Source organism: Drosophila persimilis, unplaced genomic scaffold (assembly GCF_003286085.1).
Source record: "Drosophila persimilis strain 14011-0111.01,24,50 unplaced genomic scaffold, DperRS2 tig00001237-arrow-arrow-pilon, whole genome shotgun sequence".
NCBI lineage: Eukaryota > Metazoa > Arthropoda > Insecta > Diptera > Drosophilidae > Drosophila > Drosophila persimilis.
Window position 1 is genome coordinate 135,630 of NW_020825442.1, and position 16,293 is coordinate 151,922.

General features: G+C 48.5%; 1 protein-coding gene across 1 annotated transcript in view; it reads left to right on the top strand.

Annotated features, from left to right (window-relative positions):
* LOC6596805 (neurobeachin) overlaps window positions 1–16,293 on the top strand; it is a 68,740-nt gene that overhangs the window by 42,233 nt on the left and 10,214 nt on the right. Inside the window, exons 11-23 of the mRNA XM_026994099.1 lie at window positions 760–900; window positions 1,465–1,604; window positions 1,689–1,902; window positions 6,199–6,451; window positions 6,523–6,665; window positions 6,747–6,937; window positions 7,124–7,314; window positions 7,418–10,012; window positions 10,079–10,443; window positions 10,510–10,824; window positions 10,899–11,006; window positions 11,091–11,241; window positions 12,578–13,672. Of these exons, the coding sequence (XP_026849900.1) occupies window positions 760–900; window positions 1,465–1,604; window positions 1,689–1,902; window positions 6,199–6,451; window positions 6,523–6,665; window positions 6,747–6,937; window positions 7,124–7,314; window positions 7,418–10,012; window positions 10,079–10,443; window positions 10,510–10,824; window positions 10,899–11,006; window positions 11,091–11,241; window positions 12,578–13,672 (5,902 nt within the window). The remainder of the gene's footprint in view (window positions 1–759; window positions 901–1,464; window positions 1,605–1,688; window positions 1,903–6,198; window positions 6,452–6,522; window positions 6,666–6,746; window positions 6,938–7,123; window positions 7,315–7,417; window positions 10,013–10,078; window positions 10,444–10,509; window positions 10,825–10,898; window positions 11,007–11,090; window positions 11,242–12,577; window positions 13,673–16,293) is intronic.

Here is a 16,293-nt window from a genome sequence, read left to right on the forward strand (position 1 = left end):
TACTTTCTTTTGCTTCGTTTCTCGCTTTTGTGTGTTTCCGTTTGCCTTCATTTTTTGCTTGGTTAATTTCTGTTTCCGTTTCCGTTAGCGTTTCGGAATATCGCAAAGAAGTATTTTTAGCAGCAAATTATGCAGCCAGCAATCCATCCAGCCAGCAATATAATAACTATAATTATACATAAATATACGTACCTATAATAATAATAATAATGCTACACACGAGCACCAGCTTACACCACCCGCGCACACACCACACCGCCACAAACCACACATCACACACCACGCCTACGCCCATGCCTATGGCGGCCTTTGGCCCATGGCCCAAGAAGAAGGCCATAATGCACCAAGCAAGAGAAAAGCAAGGAAAAGCAAACAAAAACTCCTCGAGCAAGTGGCGAAATTACATACGAGTAAATGCATCGATGCGTGTTGTAAATAAATGCATACATACATACATAAGATGTTGATGTATAAGGAGTCCCATACAGTACAGTGCCGTTCATTTGTGTATGTTGTTGGTTGTTCGTGTTGCGTTTTTTCAAGCCAAAGCTAAAGACAAAGCCCAAGTAAATCACACTGCCGTGACCAGACCACACCAGACCGGACCACACCATATCTTCAGGGGAATATCATGGTCCTGTCCTGGTCGTGGGCCGTGTCCTAGTCCTAGTCCTAGTCCTAGTGCTCGAAGTCCACTCAATGACTTTGCAATGTGGGCCGCTCTAATCCCAGCTCTACCATTTTCCCACCATTTCACAGGTGCTGTACGATGGCAAGCTGTCGAATGCCATTGTCTTCATGTACAATCCAGTGGCCACCGATGGCCAGCTCTGTTTGCAGTCATCCCCCAAGGGAAATGTATCATACTTTGTCCACACGCCGCATGCGCTGATGCTGCAGGTAAGTAAACACAGTGCCTCACAGTGCCACACCGCGCCAGAGCCAGGCCCAGACCGACACCGTCACCGACACCGAGAACAAGACTGACCGGGGGGAAAGTTCCGTCGTCCGAAAACATAAATTCCATGCAGAAATTTTACGACACGAGCGCATGCCTTGGCATATCCTATTAGCCTTGGGTCTTGCGTCTGCCTCCTTGGAGACTGCCTGCCCTCTAAGCTTCCTGTAGTCCAGAGGCCACAGTCCACAGTCCAGAGTCCAGAGTCCGGGGCCAAACGGGACACGGGAGTCCGTTAGGCGGACACAAAATTATTCAATAAATTTTGTAGTAATTTCCTGCGCAAACAAACACGAATCATAAGGGGCAGGGCAGAGGCAGAGGCAGGGGAAGGAGCCACAGTGGCCAATCGATGGGAGAACGTGTCCCCGACCCAATCCCTGGGTGACGACAGCTTACGCGATTACCAGGGGACCAGACTAACCATATTTACCGGGTGACAAGTGGGGGGCCAAAGGGCACAGGGCAAAGGCGGATGGATGATTAAATTGAAATTTGCTTTGCAGGATGTTAAGGCGGTGGTCACGCACTCGATACACTGCACCCTCAACTCCATTGGCGGCATCCAGGTGCTGTTCCCGCTGTTCTCGCAGCTGGACATGGCCCACGAGGGCATAGGAGACATCAAGCGGGATCCCTCCCTTTGGTAAGTAATCGAATCGAAGCCCCCCGCACTCGGAATGAAATCATGCAATCATTGCGCTCCCCCACTCCACTTGACTGATTACAGCTCGAAGCTGCTGGGTTTCATCTGTGAACTGGTGGAGACATCGCAGACGGTGCAGCAGCACATGATCCAGAACCGGGGCTTTCTGGTCATCTCGTTCATGCTTCAGCGCTCCTCCCGTGAGCATCTCACGCTGGAGGTGCTCGGCTCGTTCCTCAATCTGACCAAATATTTGGTCACGTGCCTGTCGGCCAACAGCGATCTGCTGCTGAAACAGGTAAGAGCCGCCGCACCGTCAAAACAGCCCTCATCTCTCATGAATCTCCCAATGCCATTTGTTCTTACGTATAATTTAAATTTGCCTGCGTATGTTAGATATTAAGAAGGGATCAAATCAATCAATTAATCAATCTATCAATCCCGGCCTGAACGAACGCTCTATCAACTTGAATGGACCACGCTGCGTATGCGCAATGCGTCTGCCAGAGCATGCTTACTGATACTATTTTGTCGTTAAATGTCGTTCAATCGTTTGAGGATTACCTTCAACATATGTCTTTAATGTACTATATTACGATATCCAGTCCTAAGTTCGATCTAAGTTGAGGAGGGATGGGGTTAGCATGTGAAGAGCCCACCTTCGAACCACCCACCGAATGATATGATGATTGCGCATTTGAATTGAAAATTTTGTTACATGTTTTTCCACACACCAACCCGTACCCGTACCCTTAACCATACCCGTACTCATACCCGTACCCATTGGAATGTTTGGCGGCATGCTAACTCAATGAATACGGCAATGAATACCACAAAATGATATGCCAACTGCTTTCTCTTGTTACAAACTCGTATTTACTCGTACTTTTATATATATATATATATATACTTATCTCTATCTATCGCACTCACTGTGTTTTGCCTTTTGTTGATGATAATGATGATGGTTATGATGATGATGATATTGATGATAACGATGATGATGATGATGATGATGGTGATGATGGCGCACACAGTTGAACACAGGCCTGCGTAATCCTTTCAAAAAAGTAAACACAACCGTAAACAAATGCTCACATTTCTCGTTTATAAGTAACTGCACTTGAGAATCTCTTAAGCAAATATACCACGTACCACTCTATACTCTCTGTATACTCTACTATACACACACACACACACACGCACACAAACACACACCTATTATTCCCCCCCACATATACTACTTAAATATATTTATAAAGATACATACAGATATATGTATAATATTTGCTTTGCGCCTTTGCCTGTCAGCGAATCGGATGGGATGGTGGGAAGCTGCTTGAGTGGAGGCTAATCCGCAATCCCTTCTGTTTTTCTGTTTTCTGTTGGTTATGCTCCGACTTAACCCGGTTTCTGCCAGAACAGGGGCACAGACACAGAGACAGGCTGGCACAGGCAACCCTCTGACTTTTATACCCTCTCTGCTTGGAGGTAAAAGAAGGGATGGCCTGAATAGCAGGCTTAAGCCCTCTTCTTTTATTTCCACTGCAAAGCGGGATACACAGAGTCGGTATTTAATACTTTTGAATTGATGGTCTCCGACACTTTCCAATTCCAGTACTTTACTTTTAGTTTTCCAATGAAATTTGTTTTATTTTGTGTGTGTGTGTTTCAAAACCGTTTGTATCCCACACTATTCAACACTTACCACCAACTTAAGCTTTCCAACACTGCTTTATTTATTCCCGCTTTTACGCTTTCCAGCACTGCTTTGCACGACTGCTGCATGCTCCTTTCTCGCACTGTTCAGGCATGTTGAGAGCTTCTCTCTCTCTCTTCCAAATTGGCTGGCTACAAAATTGTTTCATTCTTTCGTTTCGATTGCGATTTGTGTTCCGTTCCATGGCGTTCTGCTTGCAATTGCTTGCATAACCGCTTCGCTTTCAGATTAATCAAAATTGAATACTTTTCTTAGCCAAAATCAGCAATCAGACAAAAATAAAATGCTAGAAGATCCAAAAATAGAAATAAATAAAAATGAAACGAACGTGCAACATTAAAATGAATAAACTACAATTTAAATGTCTTCTTCTACTTTTGTCTGCTCTCTCTCTCTCTCTTTCTCACCTTCACACTCTCTCTTTCTCTCTCTCTCTCTCCCTGCGCTGTTCTTCACGCTCTCCGCCACCGCCTACACGATCCCACAAATACACACAAACACACACACATTCACGATCGCTTGCTCATTTCAAAAACCGTTTCCGTAACCCGTTTCCCGCTTCACACATACGCGCTTCTTTTGTTGTGTAATCGCTTATCGATAACCAATCCTTCACTGCGCATCATCAACATACTCTCACACACACACACACACTCACACTTTCAATTCTAACAACTAAAAATAAAAACAACTACAACCGATCTATATAAACTACAACATCAACATGAACAACAACAGTTCTACCAGGTGAAGCTCAACTCTCGATTTCTTTCTACAAGAATTGCCTTTGAAAACTATATCGAATGTTTCTGTTTTCTGTTTCTGTTTCCGTTTCCGTTCCACTGTTCATTCCGTTTCGTTTCGTTTCCGTTTAATTTTCGTACGTGTACGTGTCTGTTGTTAACGTAATTTCTTGAACGTCATTTGTATAGCTCACACATCCTCATCTCATCGTGTATCGTGTATATCTCGGGGTTGGGGGAGTGTATCTGTCGCAGTGCCGCTACCCCCTCCCCCTCAATGATATGTATTTGTTTTCATGTGTGTATTATAGCCCAGCTCATATGATTCCATTCCATTCCATTGCTTATCCTCCCATTCCGCCTCTCACTCGTGTTCAAGTCAATATCGAATCACAGAACCACAAGATAAACCACATAATCTTATCAACTCAAAGGGTAACCTCAGGTTCAAACCTCAACCTCTCAACCCCATCCATATCTAGCTTCAGCTTATACACCGTTCCTCTACCCACCACCCTACCATCCCCATCGTTAGCCCGTCCCTTAGTCAATTTGTTCGATGTGTCATTTGGATAATTGAGAGAAAAGTTGTGTTCAGAGAACCGCATCGCACCATCCTAATTGATCCCCTCGTATACCTCGTATATCTGTCCATCCTGTCGACCGGCTCCCGCAATCCACTCTACCACCGACCCACTGCCCACTGCCAATCCCCAATCCCATTTCCTCACAGAATGAATAATACAACAAACAAAAAAAGTTTACTGAATATACTGGTAGATATATATATTTTCCGTGGCACCTTTCGAGCTGAAAATAAAAATTTTACATTCGGTGCAGAGCTTTTTAATTGGGAAACTTCTGTTGCTGTTGCTGCTGATGCCGTCCGTAACGTCCACGTGAGTGGGTTGACGAGGCGTGTAGTGGATTTTTCGTAAGGGCCCTGATGTTACATTGTTGTCTGAGCCATGGCAACAGCTGTAGCAGTAGCAGTAGCAGTTGCAGCAGCTATAGCTGTAGCCGGAGCTGGGACGAACATTGTTTTTTGACAATCCAACAAGTTGAAGCGAGAGCTTAACAAGTTTTGTTTTCAGCTGAAACTCCGGCCCGAAACTGATAATGGAATGAAAGGGTAAAAGTTACCTTAATTGTACGGATTAAGACCAGATATTCGAATCACTTTAATGCGATTTATTGAGTGAATTTCGCCATTTAGTGGCACTAGGTGAACCAGCGCCTTGATATACGTATATATCTATCGATTAATGATCGATTGAGTTTCTGAAGAATAGAATTCTCTCCGCTCGTGGAAATGTGGAGTATCATCAGTTCATCATATTGTAGCAAACCCATCTCTCTCCCACTCTCTCTCTCCCTCTCTGTCTCTACGAATCCCTCGCCTCGATATACTTATCGATTAATAAACGAATTTAGCCTTAAATTAGTCTTAATGTTAGCTTTAGCTTTAGCCTTAGCTTTAGCTTAGTTTTAACCCTAATCCTTGAATTAACTTGAACTTAATCCTAAACATATTTTGACTACTGGAATGCCAATTGTTTCGTTTCGTTTCATTTCGTTCCGTTCCATTCCGTTCGGTTGCGTTGGACTTGATTTCGGGTCCAACTTTCGTTTTATGTTCGTTCGTTGATTGCCCGTGTTTGCTGCATGTGTTACCAAAAACTGTTGTCCATCCTACGAATCCTACTACTACTACTACTACTACTCCCCCAATATCAAAATCCCCCAATCAACATCAACAACAACAACAACTCAACAACAACTATGACTACAACAACGAAAAATAAATAAAAAAAAAAAACAAAAAACAAAACCGAAACTCATGTTAACCGTATGTATACCAATAAAAACCAAAAAATCAATCTCCTTATCTTGAAACGCACCCATAATCTATCCCATACTCCACTCTACTATTGCCTATCCTTTGTGTGTCTTTTGCGTAAATATACATATACTTACTATTCCATTCGTATATCTCGTATCTTCGTATAACTCGCATTTCTTCCTTTCCGAGCAAACTACTCTCTGTAAACTGTAAACTATACAACGAGAACTACTCAAACGATCCATTCGATTCGAGGACAGCATAAGTTACTTGACTAATGTGCCGCAGTTGTTCTGTTTCTCGTTTCTCACGTGGCAGCTGCTCGACCACGTGCTGTTCAACCCAGCACTGTGGATCTACACGCCGGCGAATGTCCAGGCCCGACTGTACTCCTATCTGGCCACCGAGTTCCTCAGCGACACTCAGATCTACAGCAATGTGCGACGCGTGAGCACCGTCCTACAGACCGTGCACACCCTCAAATACTATTACTGGGTGGTAAATCCACGTGCCAAGAGCGGCATCATACCGAAGGGCCTAGGTGAGTGCCGGAGCCAGGATCGCTTGGGTGGCATTTATTTTACAGGGGATCCCCGTTTATACCCAATTTAGATGGACCGCGTCCAGCGCAGAAGGATATACTGGCCATACGTGCCTACATCCTGCTGTTCCTCAAGCAACTGATAATGATCGGCAACGGGGTCAAGGAGGATGAACTGCAGAGCATACTCAACTATTTGACCACCATGCATGAGGTGAGAGTGAGAGCCATAGCCATAGCCTCCTAGAGAACGGAGTTCTATATCGGATTTGCACTTCGCATTTCGTATTTTCAGGACGAGAACCTGCACGATGTGCTGCAAATGCTCATCTCATTGATGTCGGAGCATCCCAGCTCCATGGTACCTGCCTTCGATGTGAAGCACGGCGTGCGCAGCATCTTCAAGCTGCTGGCGGCCGAAAGTCAATTGATTCGCCTCCAAGCCCTCAAGCTTCTAGGGTTCTTCCTCTCGCGAAGCACACACAAGTAAGTGGTGGGATATACCATGTGCCAGATACAGGGTGTGGGTTGGGGGGACTGTTACCGTATAATCCAGTGTCGATACAGTTATCGTTGGAGTGTCACACAACTAAATATATGTCGATTTCTGTATCGAGCAATCGTTTCTGCCTTATCCCTCATCCTAAGCGTAAACTCTTCCTCCCTGGCTAGGCGCAAGTACGACGTGATGTCGCCCCACAATCTCTACACACTGCTGGCCGAGCGCCTGCTGCTGTACGAGGAGTCGCTGTCGCTGCCAACCTACAATGTCCTCTACGAGATCATGACGGAGCATATCTCGCAGCAGATCCTCTACACACGCCACCCGGAGCCAGAGAGCCACTATCGTCTGGAGAATCCAAGTAAGAATCCAACCACACTCGTATTCCCCCCTGAAATTCGCCCTTGAAATTCACCCCCTAATTCTTGAACCCATAACCAACCACAACCAATTTCGAAATGCAGTGATACTGAAGGTGGTGGCCACACTGATCCGCCAGTCGAAGCAGACAGAGTCGCTGATCGATGTGAAGAAGCTGTTCCTGCAGGACATGACGCTGCTGTGCAACAGCAATCGGGAGAACCGGCGCACGGTGCTGCAGATGTCCGTGTGGCAGGAGTGGCTCATCGCGATGGCGTACATTCATCCCAAGAACAGTGAGGAGCAGAAGATCAGCGACATGGTATACTCGCTCTTCCGCATGCTCCTGCATCATGCCATCAAGCACGAGTATGGCGGCTGGCGCGTCTGGGTGGACACCCTGGCCATCGTCCACTCGAAGGTCTCCTACGAGGAGTTCAAGCTGCAGTTTGCCCAGATGTACGAGCACTATGAGCGGCAGCGCACGGACAACATCACTGATCCCGCTCTGCGCCAGGCCCGGCCCATCAGCACGATCAGTGGCTGGGAGCGCGAGGAGCTGCAGCAGCAGCAGAACGGAGGAGGAGCTGGAGCTCCACCGGCTGCCATTCAGAGCCAGGCCACGGTGCCGGCTGTGAAGGGAGCCGTGTCCATTGCCTCGCTGGAGGATGTGGCCGCCGTCGTCGAGGAGGAGGACGATATGGAGGAGGAGACCGTCGAGGAGCTGGAAAGCTTTGAGCTACCTGTCGATGGCGAAGTAGATCCCCAGGACCCCGCAGATACTGCAGATCCCGATCCCGATCGCGATCCCTCCCTCCGTCCCGGCAGCGCTGATGGATCTGAGGCCCCGACGGATCAGGAGGTGCCAGCCGTGCCGCCGAGCACCAAGTCGGTCATTGCCAACATTTCCGACGTGTACAACGAGCAAATCAAAACGGACGAAGCGCTCCAGGCCACGTCCACATCCGCGTCCACTCTGGTACCGGCGCCCACCTGCAATGGCAGCCTCGAGTCGGAGCTGAAGCTGGAAAAGGAGAAGAAGCCGCAGTCAGAGGTGGATCCCACGGCCACACCTTCGGAGGGAGGCCAGGCTGCGCTAAGGAAAGCCCTGCAGCTAGGCGACGACATGGATGTGGAGGAGCTAGAGCTGGCCACGGCCAAGGATGCCCTCGATGTGGAGCAGCATGTGGCGCATGTTCTGCAGTCCTCGGAGGCGGCGCTCAACGACTGCAAGCTGGTCATGGACGATGTCCTGCAGGAGGCCTCCTCCGTGCTGAAGGACGAAGAGATTGAGCTGGCCGTCAACGAAGTGGTCCAGGGTGTTCTCAACAACGAGAAGAAGTCCCAGGAGCAGCAGAAGCAGCAGGAGCCGCAGGATAATGTCAGTCTTCTGAATAGCAAGAATCTGCTCAACAACAACTACAACAACAACAATAATCCCAGTCCCAGTGAAGAAGAGCGCAGAGAGGTGACCACCACCAGAGCCGCAGGGGATGGAGAGGCGGATGCGGAGGCGGAGACGGAAACGGAGGTCAATGCCAACGAGATCACCAACCACAGTGCCACAGCCACTCCGCTACCGAAGAGCGAGAGTCCCGCGGAAGCAGCGGCAGAAAAAGCGAAAGCGGAAACGGAAACTGCGACGAAAGCTGAAGCGGCAGCGGCTGCGCCAGCGGAAGCGGAACCAAGCCCGAGCCCCACACTAGAAGCAACCAATCAAAAGACTGAAGAAGCAGCCAACAAGCTGAACAATAACGAGAAAGTCGAGCAGCCAGAGAGCAGCCAGGAGAGCATCTCCACGCCCGACATCAGCGTCAGTCCGGACACCAGCACAGAGCCGGAGAACGAGGAGAATCTTCTCCTGCTGCAGTTGGCCGAGTCCGAGGCAGAGCCCCAGTTGAAGTCCGAGGTACAGCACTCAGCCGAGCCAAGCGAGGATCTGGTGGAGCTGGCAGTGCGTGATATTGTGGAGCAGCTGATCGAAAAGGTGATCGATGCCACAGCAGCGACAGACGCCCCAGCCAAAGCCGAGACGGAGACCAACAACAACGAGCTGCCCGGCTCCAAAGGAACGGAAACGGAAGCGGAAGCGGCAGCGGCAGCCATAGTCGTGCCTGAGGAAGTGAAACCCCAACCGGAGGAAACACCCCAAAGCGTGGCAGCCGCAGCCGAAGAAATTGTCCACGAGGTGGTCGAGGCTGCTCTTGTCCTCGCACAGGAATCCCAACCAATCCAAGAAGAGCCAGAGAAGACAGAGGAAACGGACACTAAAACGGTAAAAGAGGCCGACACCGAAACGGAAACAAAGGAGCATGTGACGGCCATTGTAAACGAAGTGCTGGACACACTGGTGGAGGAGACCGTGAAAGCAGTGGGCGAGACCGTCAACGTTAACAAGGTGGAGGCCTCAGAGCAGACGACCCAAACTTCACCGGCACCGCCGGAGGAGCAGCCAGAAGAGCAGCAGCCGCCTGCTACAGTGGCTCCCACGCCCGGCCGGGTCAAGCCCATGGAGGTAGACTCGACCACCCAGACAACGCCAAAGAATGAAGCTGGTATCGGTGTCATCCCTTCGCTGTTGACCCAGGAGGAAGTGCAGCTCCAGGAGGAGGAATCCCAGACAGGGGAGACAGTGGAGGACTGTGAGGAGCCGTCGTCGGGCATCGAGGGAAACGCTCAGCTCGAGTCCAGTCACTACGGTAAGTGGCAGAGCAGTCCTGACCTTAGAAGCTGACCTTTAATTTTCCCCTCCCCTCATCTCACAGCGAATCCAGCCGGTGGAGAGGCAAAACAGCAACAGCAGCAGCAACCGCAGCAGCAGCAGCGCTCCAAATCCGGCTCGACGCGTCCCATGTTCAGTCCGGGACCGACGCGTCCGCCCTTCCGCATACCGGAATTCAAGTGGTCGTACATCCATCAGCGGCTGCTCAGCGACGTGCTCTTCTCGCTGGAGACGGACATCCAGGTGTGGCGCAGCCACTCCACCAAGAGCGTCTTGGACTTTGTCAACTCCAGCGAGAACGCGATCTTCGTGGTAAACACGGTGCATCTGATCTCCCAGTTGGCCGACAATCTGATCATCGCCTGCGGTGGACTTTTGCCTCTGTTGGCCAGTGCCACATCTCCGAATGTAAGTAGAATCCGAACCCAAGCCCAATCATCGTTGAGCCTTCCATGAAATTATTCCGAATTGCAGTCGGAGCTGGATGTGCTGGAGCCGACGCAGGGCATGCCCCTGGAGGTGGCCGTATCCTTCTTGCAGCGTCTCGTTAACATGGCCGATGTCCTGATCTTTGCCACCTCGCTGAACTTTGGCGAACTGGAAGCCGAGAAGAACATGTCCAGCGGTGGAATACTGCGCCAGTGTCTGCGTCTCGTCTGCACCTGTGCGGTGCGCAACTGCCTCGAGTGCAAGGAGCGCACCCGCTACAATGTGGGTGCCCTTGCACGGGATGTGCCCGGGGCGGCGCATCTGCAGGCACTCATACGCGGCGCCCAAGCATCGCCAAAGGTGAGTACTCTACCCCCAGCCGACGCACCCAATCCATAGAGAGCGCTAATCCTCATCGGTGTCAATCCGCACAGAACATTGTGGAGTCAATCACCGGTCAATTATCGCCCGTCAAGGATCCCGAGAAGCTTCTGCAGGACATGGACGTGAATCGGTTGAGGGCCGTCATCTATCGTGATGTGGTAAGTGGAAACCAAGAGACCCATGACACCCGCCATGACACGCCCTCCCTTTCGTTCGTTTCTCTTGTGCATTTGCATTCGCAGGAGGAGACGAAGCAAGCGCAGTTCCTCTCTCTGGCCATTGTCTACTTCATCTCCGTGCTGATGGTGTCCAAATACCGCGACATTCTGGAGCCACCAGCAGAGCCACAGATCCAGCGCCAGTCGCCGGTCCTGCAGCGCACCTCAGGCGGCGGTAAGTTACCCAAAACTCTGACCCACTCAAATAGGGCTATATAAATACTCTGTAGCTATAAGGATTACTACCCTGCTATATATGCCATGGGTAGGGGCTCCGGCTCCGCCTGCCAGTGGAGTGGAGAAGTGGGACCCTCAACTGAAACTTTTTCGTTTCCGTCTCATTTCATGTTCCTTTCGTTTCGTTTCGTTTCGTTTCGTACCACTTGTGTTTTTCGGTTGCGTCTGTCGCTCGATTCCGTTTCCTGTTTCTCGTCTTCTGTTCCTTTTCGGTTAGTTTCTGATTTTCCGATGATTTTGCTGCACCAAAAACTTCACTCGTTTATGTTTTCTACTTTCGATATCTGTACAATAAAAAAAATACCATCTATAATCTAATCGATTGATATATTTGGTTCTGTTTCGATTCGGCCTCCAGTGTTACCATATTTCGTTTACTTTCGTTTCGTTCCATTCCGTATCGTTTCGTTGCGGCTTGTTTCGCTTTGGTTTCTGTGCGTTTTTTGGTTTTTTCGTCGTTTCGTTTTTGTGAACAGCTAAACGAAAGTTTTTTCTGGTAGATGCCACATGACCTATGAAAATATGTTAGCCACCCCTCCGCCCACCTACCACTCCTTTTAAAGCACCTGACCGCACCGCACCACACCGCACATTGTCCACGCTCCCCCCGCACCCAGCAGCATTCCATATACAGAGAGGTCCCCGTCCATGTGCGTGTGTGTGTGTAAGTCCTCCCAAAAGAATACCCGAATACCGTCCCACATCCACATCCCACTTAGGCGCACTCTGCACCATCCACCATACCCACCACCCACCACCTACCCCACCTACCCCACCCACTACCCCATTCTTTTTTTAGGCTATTTATACATACACATATATGTATATATCTATCTACATGCATATACTATATAATCACCTAGTCGTTAAGCAACACATCGTTGATTAGCCAGCCCCAAAAGCGCCCGCCGCCCCAGCCGCCCCGCCCCTAAAAAAAAAAGAGAACTCATGTCTGTCCATTGTTGGAGATACTATTCGGTTTTATGTTTCTTTTCTTTGTTCCGTTTTTCGATGATTTCATTTCACGCTGCTTTTTCGGATTTATTGTACAAAAAAAAAAAAAACAAAAAACAAAAATAAAAAACACAAAAATGGAATACAAAATATATATAAACAAAAACATCGTCAAAAAACGTACCCATCGCCCGGCCTCGCCCCCTACAAAACACGTGAATCCGAATCCCTGCCCGCCATTCCCTCAATGTGTGTGTGTAAATAAACCACGATAATCTCGATTACCATAACGATAACGATAATGATAACGATAACCATAGAAGCCGCCAGTGCGCGCCCTCTGTTCCCCCAATGGTCGCACCATGTCTACCCGCAATTCCTGCCCGAGTCGCACCAGAATCATGTGGCTGCCGCCTCCTCCATGCAACACCAGCAGCAGCAGCAACATTACTACCACCAGCAACAGCAACAGCAGATGCAACAACAGACATCCCATAACCATAGCCACCATCATACGAGTATGACGGCTGCCTACTACCAGCAACAGCAGCAGCAGGCAGCAGCTACACAACAGCAGCAGCAGCATCAACAGCACCAGCAGCAGCAACAGCTTGGTGGCAACATCTCACCCACACCCTTGGCCACGCACTCGAGCAGCTCGTCCGCAAGCTCGACAGCCACCTCGCAGCCGGCCTCGAGCTCCTCGCTTTCCTCGCTGGCCTCTCAAAGCCACCAGCAGACGCACCGGCAGCTCCACAAGCAGCAACAGCAGCAGCAGCAACACTACCATCCTCACCAACAGCAGTCCCACTATGGAATGATCAATGGCCATCAGCAGCAACAGCAGCAGCAGCAGTTGAATGGGAAGCATTATGGGGAGAATGGATCCACAGCTGGCTATCATCCGCACCCGCACTCTCATTCGCATCCGCATGCTTATGTGCGCAACGGAGAGACTGCCACACAGCAGAATAGATTGGCAGAGTACCAGATGCCTGGAGGAGCAGCCGCTGGCACTGCAACTGGAACTGTAGCTGGAGGAGCTATAGCTGGAGGCCTGGTGAATGGCCATGCCACGGGTGGTGGCAACAACAATAATGCCAACATGATGAACAACATGCGGAATCTGAGAAACGGCCACAGTGCTGCCACATCATCTGTTGGTGGAGCTGTGGTTGGGACAGGAGCTGGATCTGGACCTGGACCTGGATCTGGAGGCGGCATGAGCAACATGAACATGAACATGGGCATGGGAATGGGCATGGGAATGGGTATGGGGATAGGTATGGGAATGGAAGGAGACGGTGATGTTGGCGTAGGCGTAGGCGGAGGCGTGGCGTACAAGACAAACGCCATAAACAATAATTACCGCTACAATGGACAACGCACCGCATCCGTTTCCGGCTCTGGAACAGGTATCGCTCGCTCGAGTGTTTTGTAGAGTAGTTGTAATGTCACGCTCTCTCGACTCTCTCTCTCTCTCTCTCTATCTATCTATCTATTTATGTATCTATGTATCTCTTACCGTTTCTGTATCTGTACTTGTATCTCTATCATTAAACTATCTTCCCCCATTATTTAGTATTTAGATTGTAGCGAATATATTTTTTTATTTCGATCTCCTTTCCTCACTTACCTTTGTACCTCTCCTTATCGTTTCCTTGCCGATATAGTTTTTGTGTTGTGTATAGCCATACCTTCGGTACCGTAATCCGTAATCCGTAATCCGTAGTCCGTAGTCCGTAGTCCGTATCTACTAGTATTACTCGTAGCTATTCTGTATGTGTGTGTTTGTGTCTGTATGTGTAGTATCTCAATCTTTGTTCTGCCAGTTCTGTTTTACGACTGTGTGTGTGTGTTCTGTTCTCTGTGGGTGTGTGTGTGTGAGGAGGGGGTGTGTACGCATAGCTTGTACATACATAATATTTCTATGCTACACACACCCTGCGAGAAAAGAGATTCTTTATTTTTGCATTTATGGAGTGTTTTTGTTTTTGTTATTTTTTTAGTTATGCTCTCGCTCGTTCTCCCTCTCGCTCTCTCGCTCTCTCGCTCTCTATGTTAACATCCGGGGTATCCGAGTGCTGCTGTCCTGCATACCCCGGGGCTTATTCAGGGAAATCCACAAATGCAGATACTGATACTGATTCCTGTCTGTGCCCCCAAAGCGCCTTAAATATTGAATTATCTCCGTGGCAACAACCCCACCCGCCCCCAACTCATTTACCCATCGATGACCGCTTTTATTATTAACATTATTATCGCTCGTAAGCATATTTAAGTGCATAATCCATCTCGCTTTGACCGGCCAAACGACCACACGATATGGGATGGGACTCACCCTAAACCCCACAATTCCCCCATGAATCTTCCGGCTTAATCAGAGTGTTTTCCCTCTGCTTGTTCTTCTGGCTTCTTGCTTGTGGCTTTTCTTGGTTTCTCGCATTTTTCGCCCCGGCTTTTGCGGGGCTTTTCAGTTGTTCCAGCTCCCAGTTTTTCCCCCCCAGTTTGTCAGTTTTTCCGTTTTCCGTTTTACGTGTTTCTGCCCCACAATGCACCATTCATACAAACAAATATACATACTCGTAAATTTTTATTGAAATTCGGACATTTTCTGCTTGGAGATCGAGTCCTTCTCGTTTTGGTATTTATTGTTTATCTACAAAACTATTTACAGCATTTATTTCTGTGTGTGTTATGGAAAATGAACTCATACTCGTGCTGGGCGATGGAAAATGGCAGGAGAGACGGGAGACTTTTAATTGCAAGACAGGAAATGATGTGTGTGTGTGTGTGATGTAATACTCTGCTGTGGCAGCTTCATGTGGGAAAGGAATAGGAAGAGGGAAAGGGAAAGGGAGAGGGGTATACGTTATCCAAATTTGCTTTTAAAAACTGCAATCTATCTTTGTAACACCCTAACTCACACACACACGGCCCCAGAATGTGGCAGCCACACAGTGACAGCCAGAAATTTTGGACCAACTTCAAACTAGAACTTTTTACCAGGCTCTCTCTCTGTCTCTATCTATCTATCTCTTTGTATCTTTCTATCTGGCCTTCTTTCTACTCTGCTGGCTCGTCATTTTCATGCTGTCAGCAGACATTTTATTTCATTTATCTTCATTTGCAACACACACACACACACACACATAGACTCGGGGTGGCAAACTCAGAGGCCACCAGGGGCCGCCTGAAAATGTATCACACACACACACACACAAATCACCCCCGCCCCGCCCCATCATCACTGGCAATGAAACAGAATTCGTTAATTTTACATTTTATGAAAATGAATTACATGAAAATTATACAATTTTCCATTCATACACGCGTTCGAGCTTGTGTGTGTTAGTGCGTCAGGATCTGTGTGTGTGTGTGTGTGTTTCAGGGCGCATAAAACATTTCGCAGACAGGCCATAAAACGGTATTCGGCACGCCTGCATTTTAAAAATTACCATTGGACATGGTCCGAGCCACGCGAATGGAAAGGGATCCCTCCAACCGCCCCCGCAGAAAACAGACCAGCAAAAAATATGGCGAAGGTGTGGGAATATAGGTAGACGAATGGGGGAATACCCTGCAGCTCTCGAACAACGACAGGCCGTCAGTAATCAATCGAGTATCAATCGATCGTCCGTTCAATCGTCCAACGAGGTCCATTGTCGAGTATTTTCTGTTTTACTCAAGTCAATTACATATATGGAAAAAGTACCGTGATCCTGATTGAGTAGGATTGATCGGCTCCTAAACGATAACAAACACAAGGGTTAGCCCTCCACGGACTCGCAGTCATTCAGTGCCTGCCATCTAGGGGTCATTCTAGGGTAGCAACAGCATTCCCATTACGATTTTAATGGCAGCGACAAAAATGTAAATTAGTCGCGCCAAAAAACAGGAAAAAAACGAGCGCAAAAAAACAGCCACAACAACAAAAACAACAACGACAGAATGGGGAAAACTTTTAGGATAATTTATGAAAGCAGAAAACGAGAGAACAAAGCGTAGGGGAAAAATGAAAAGCGACAAAAGCAAA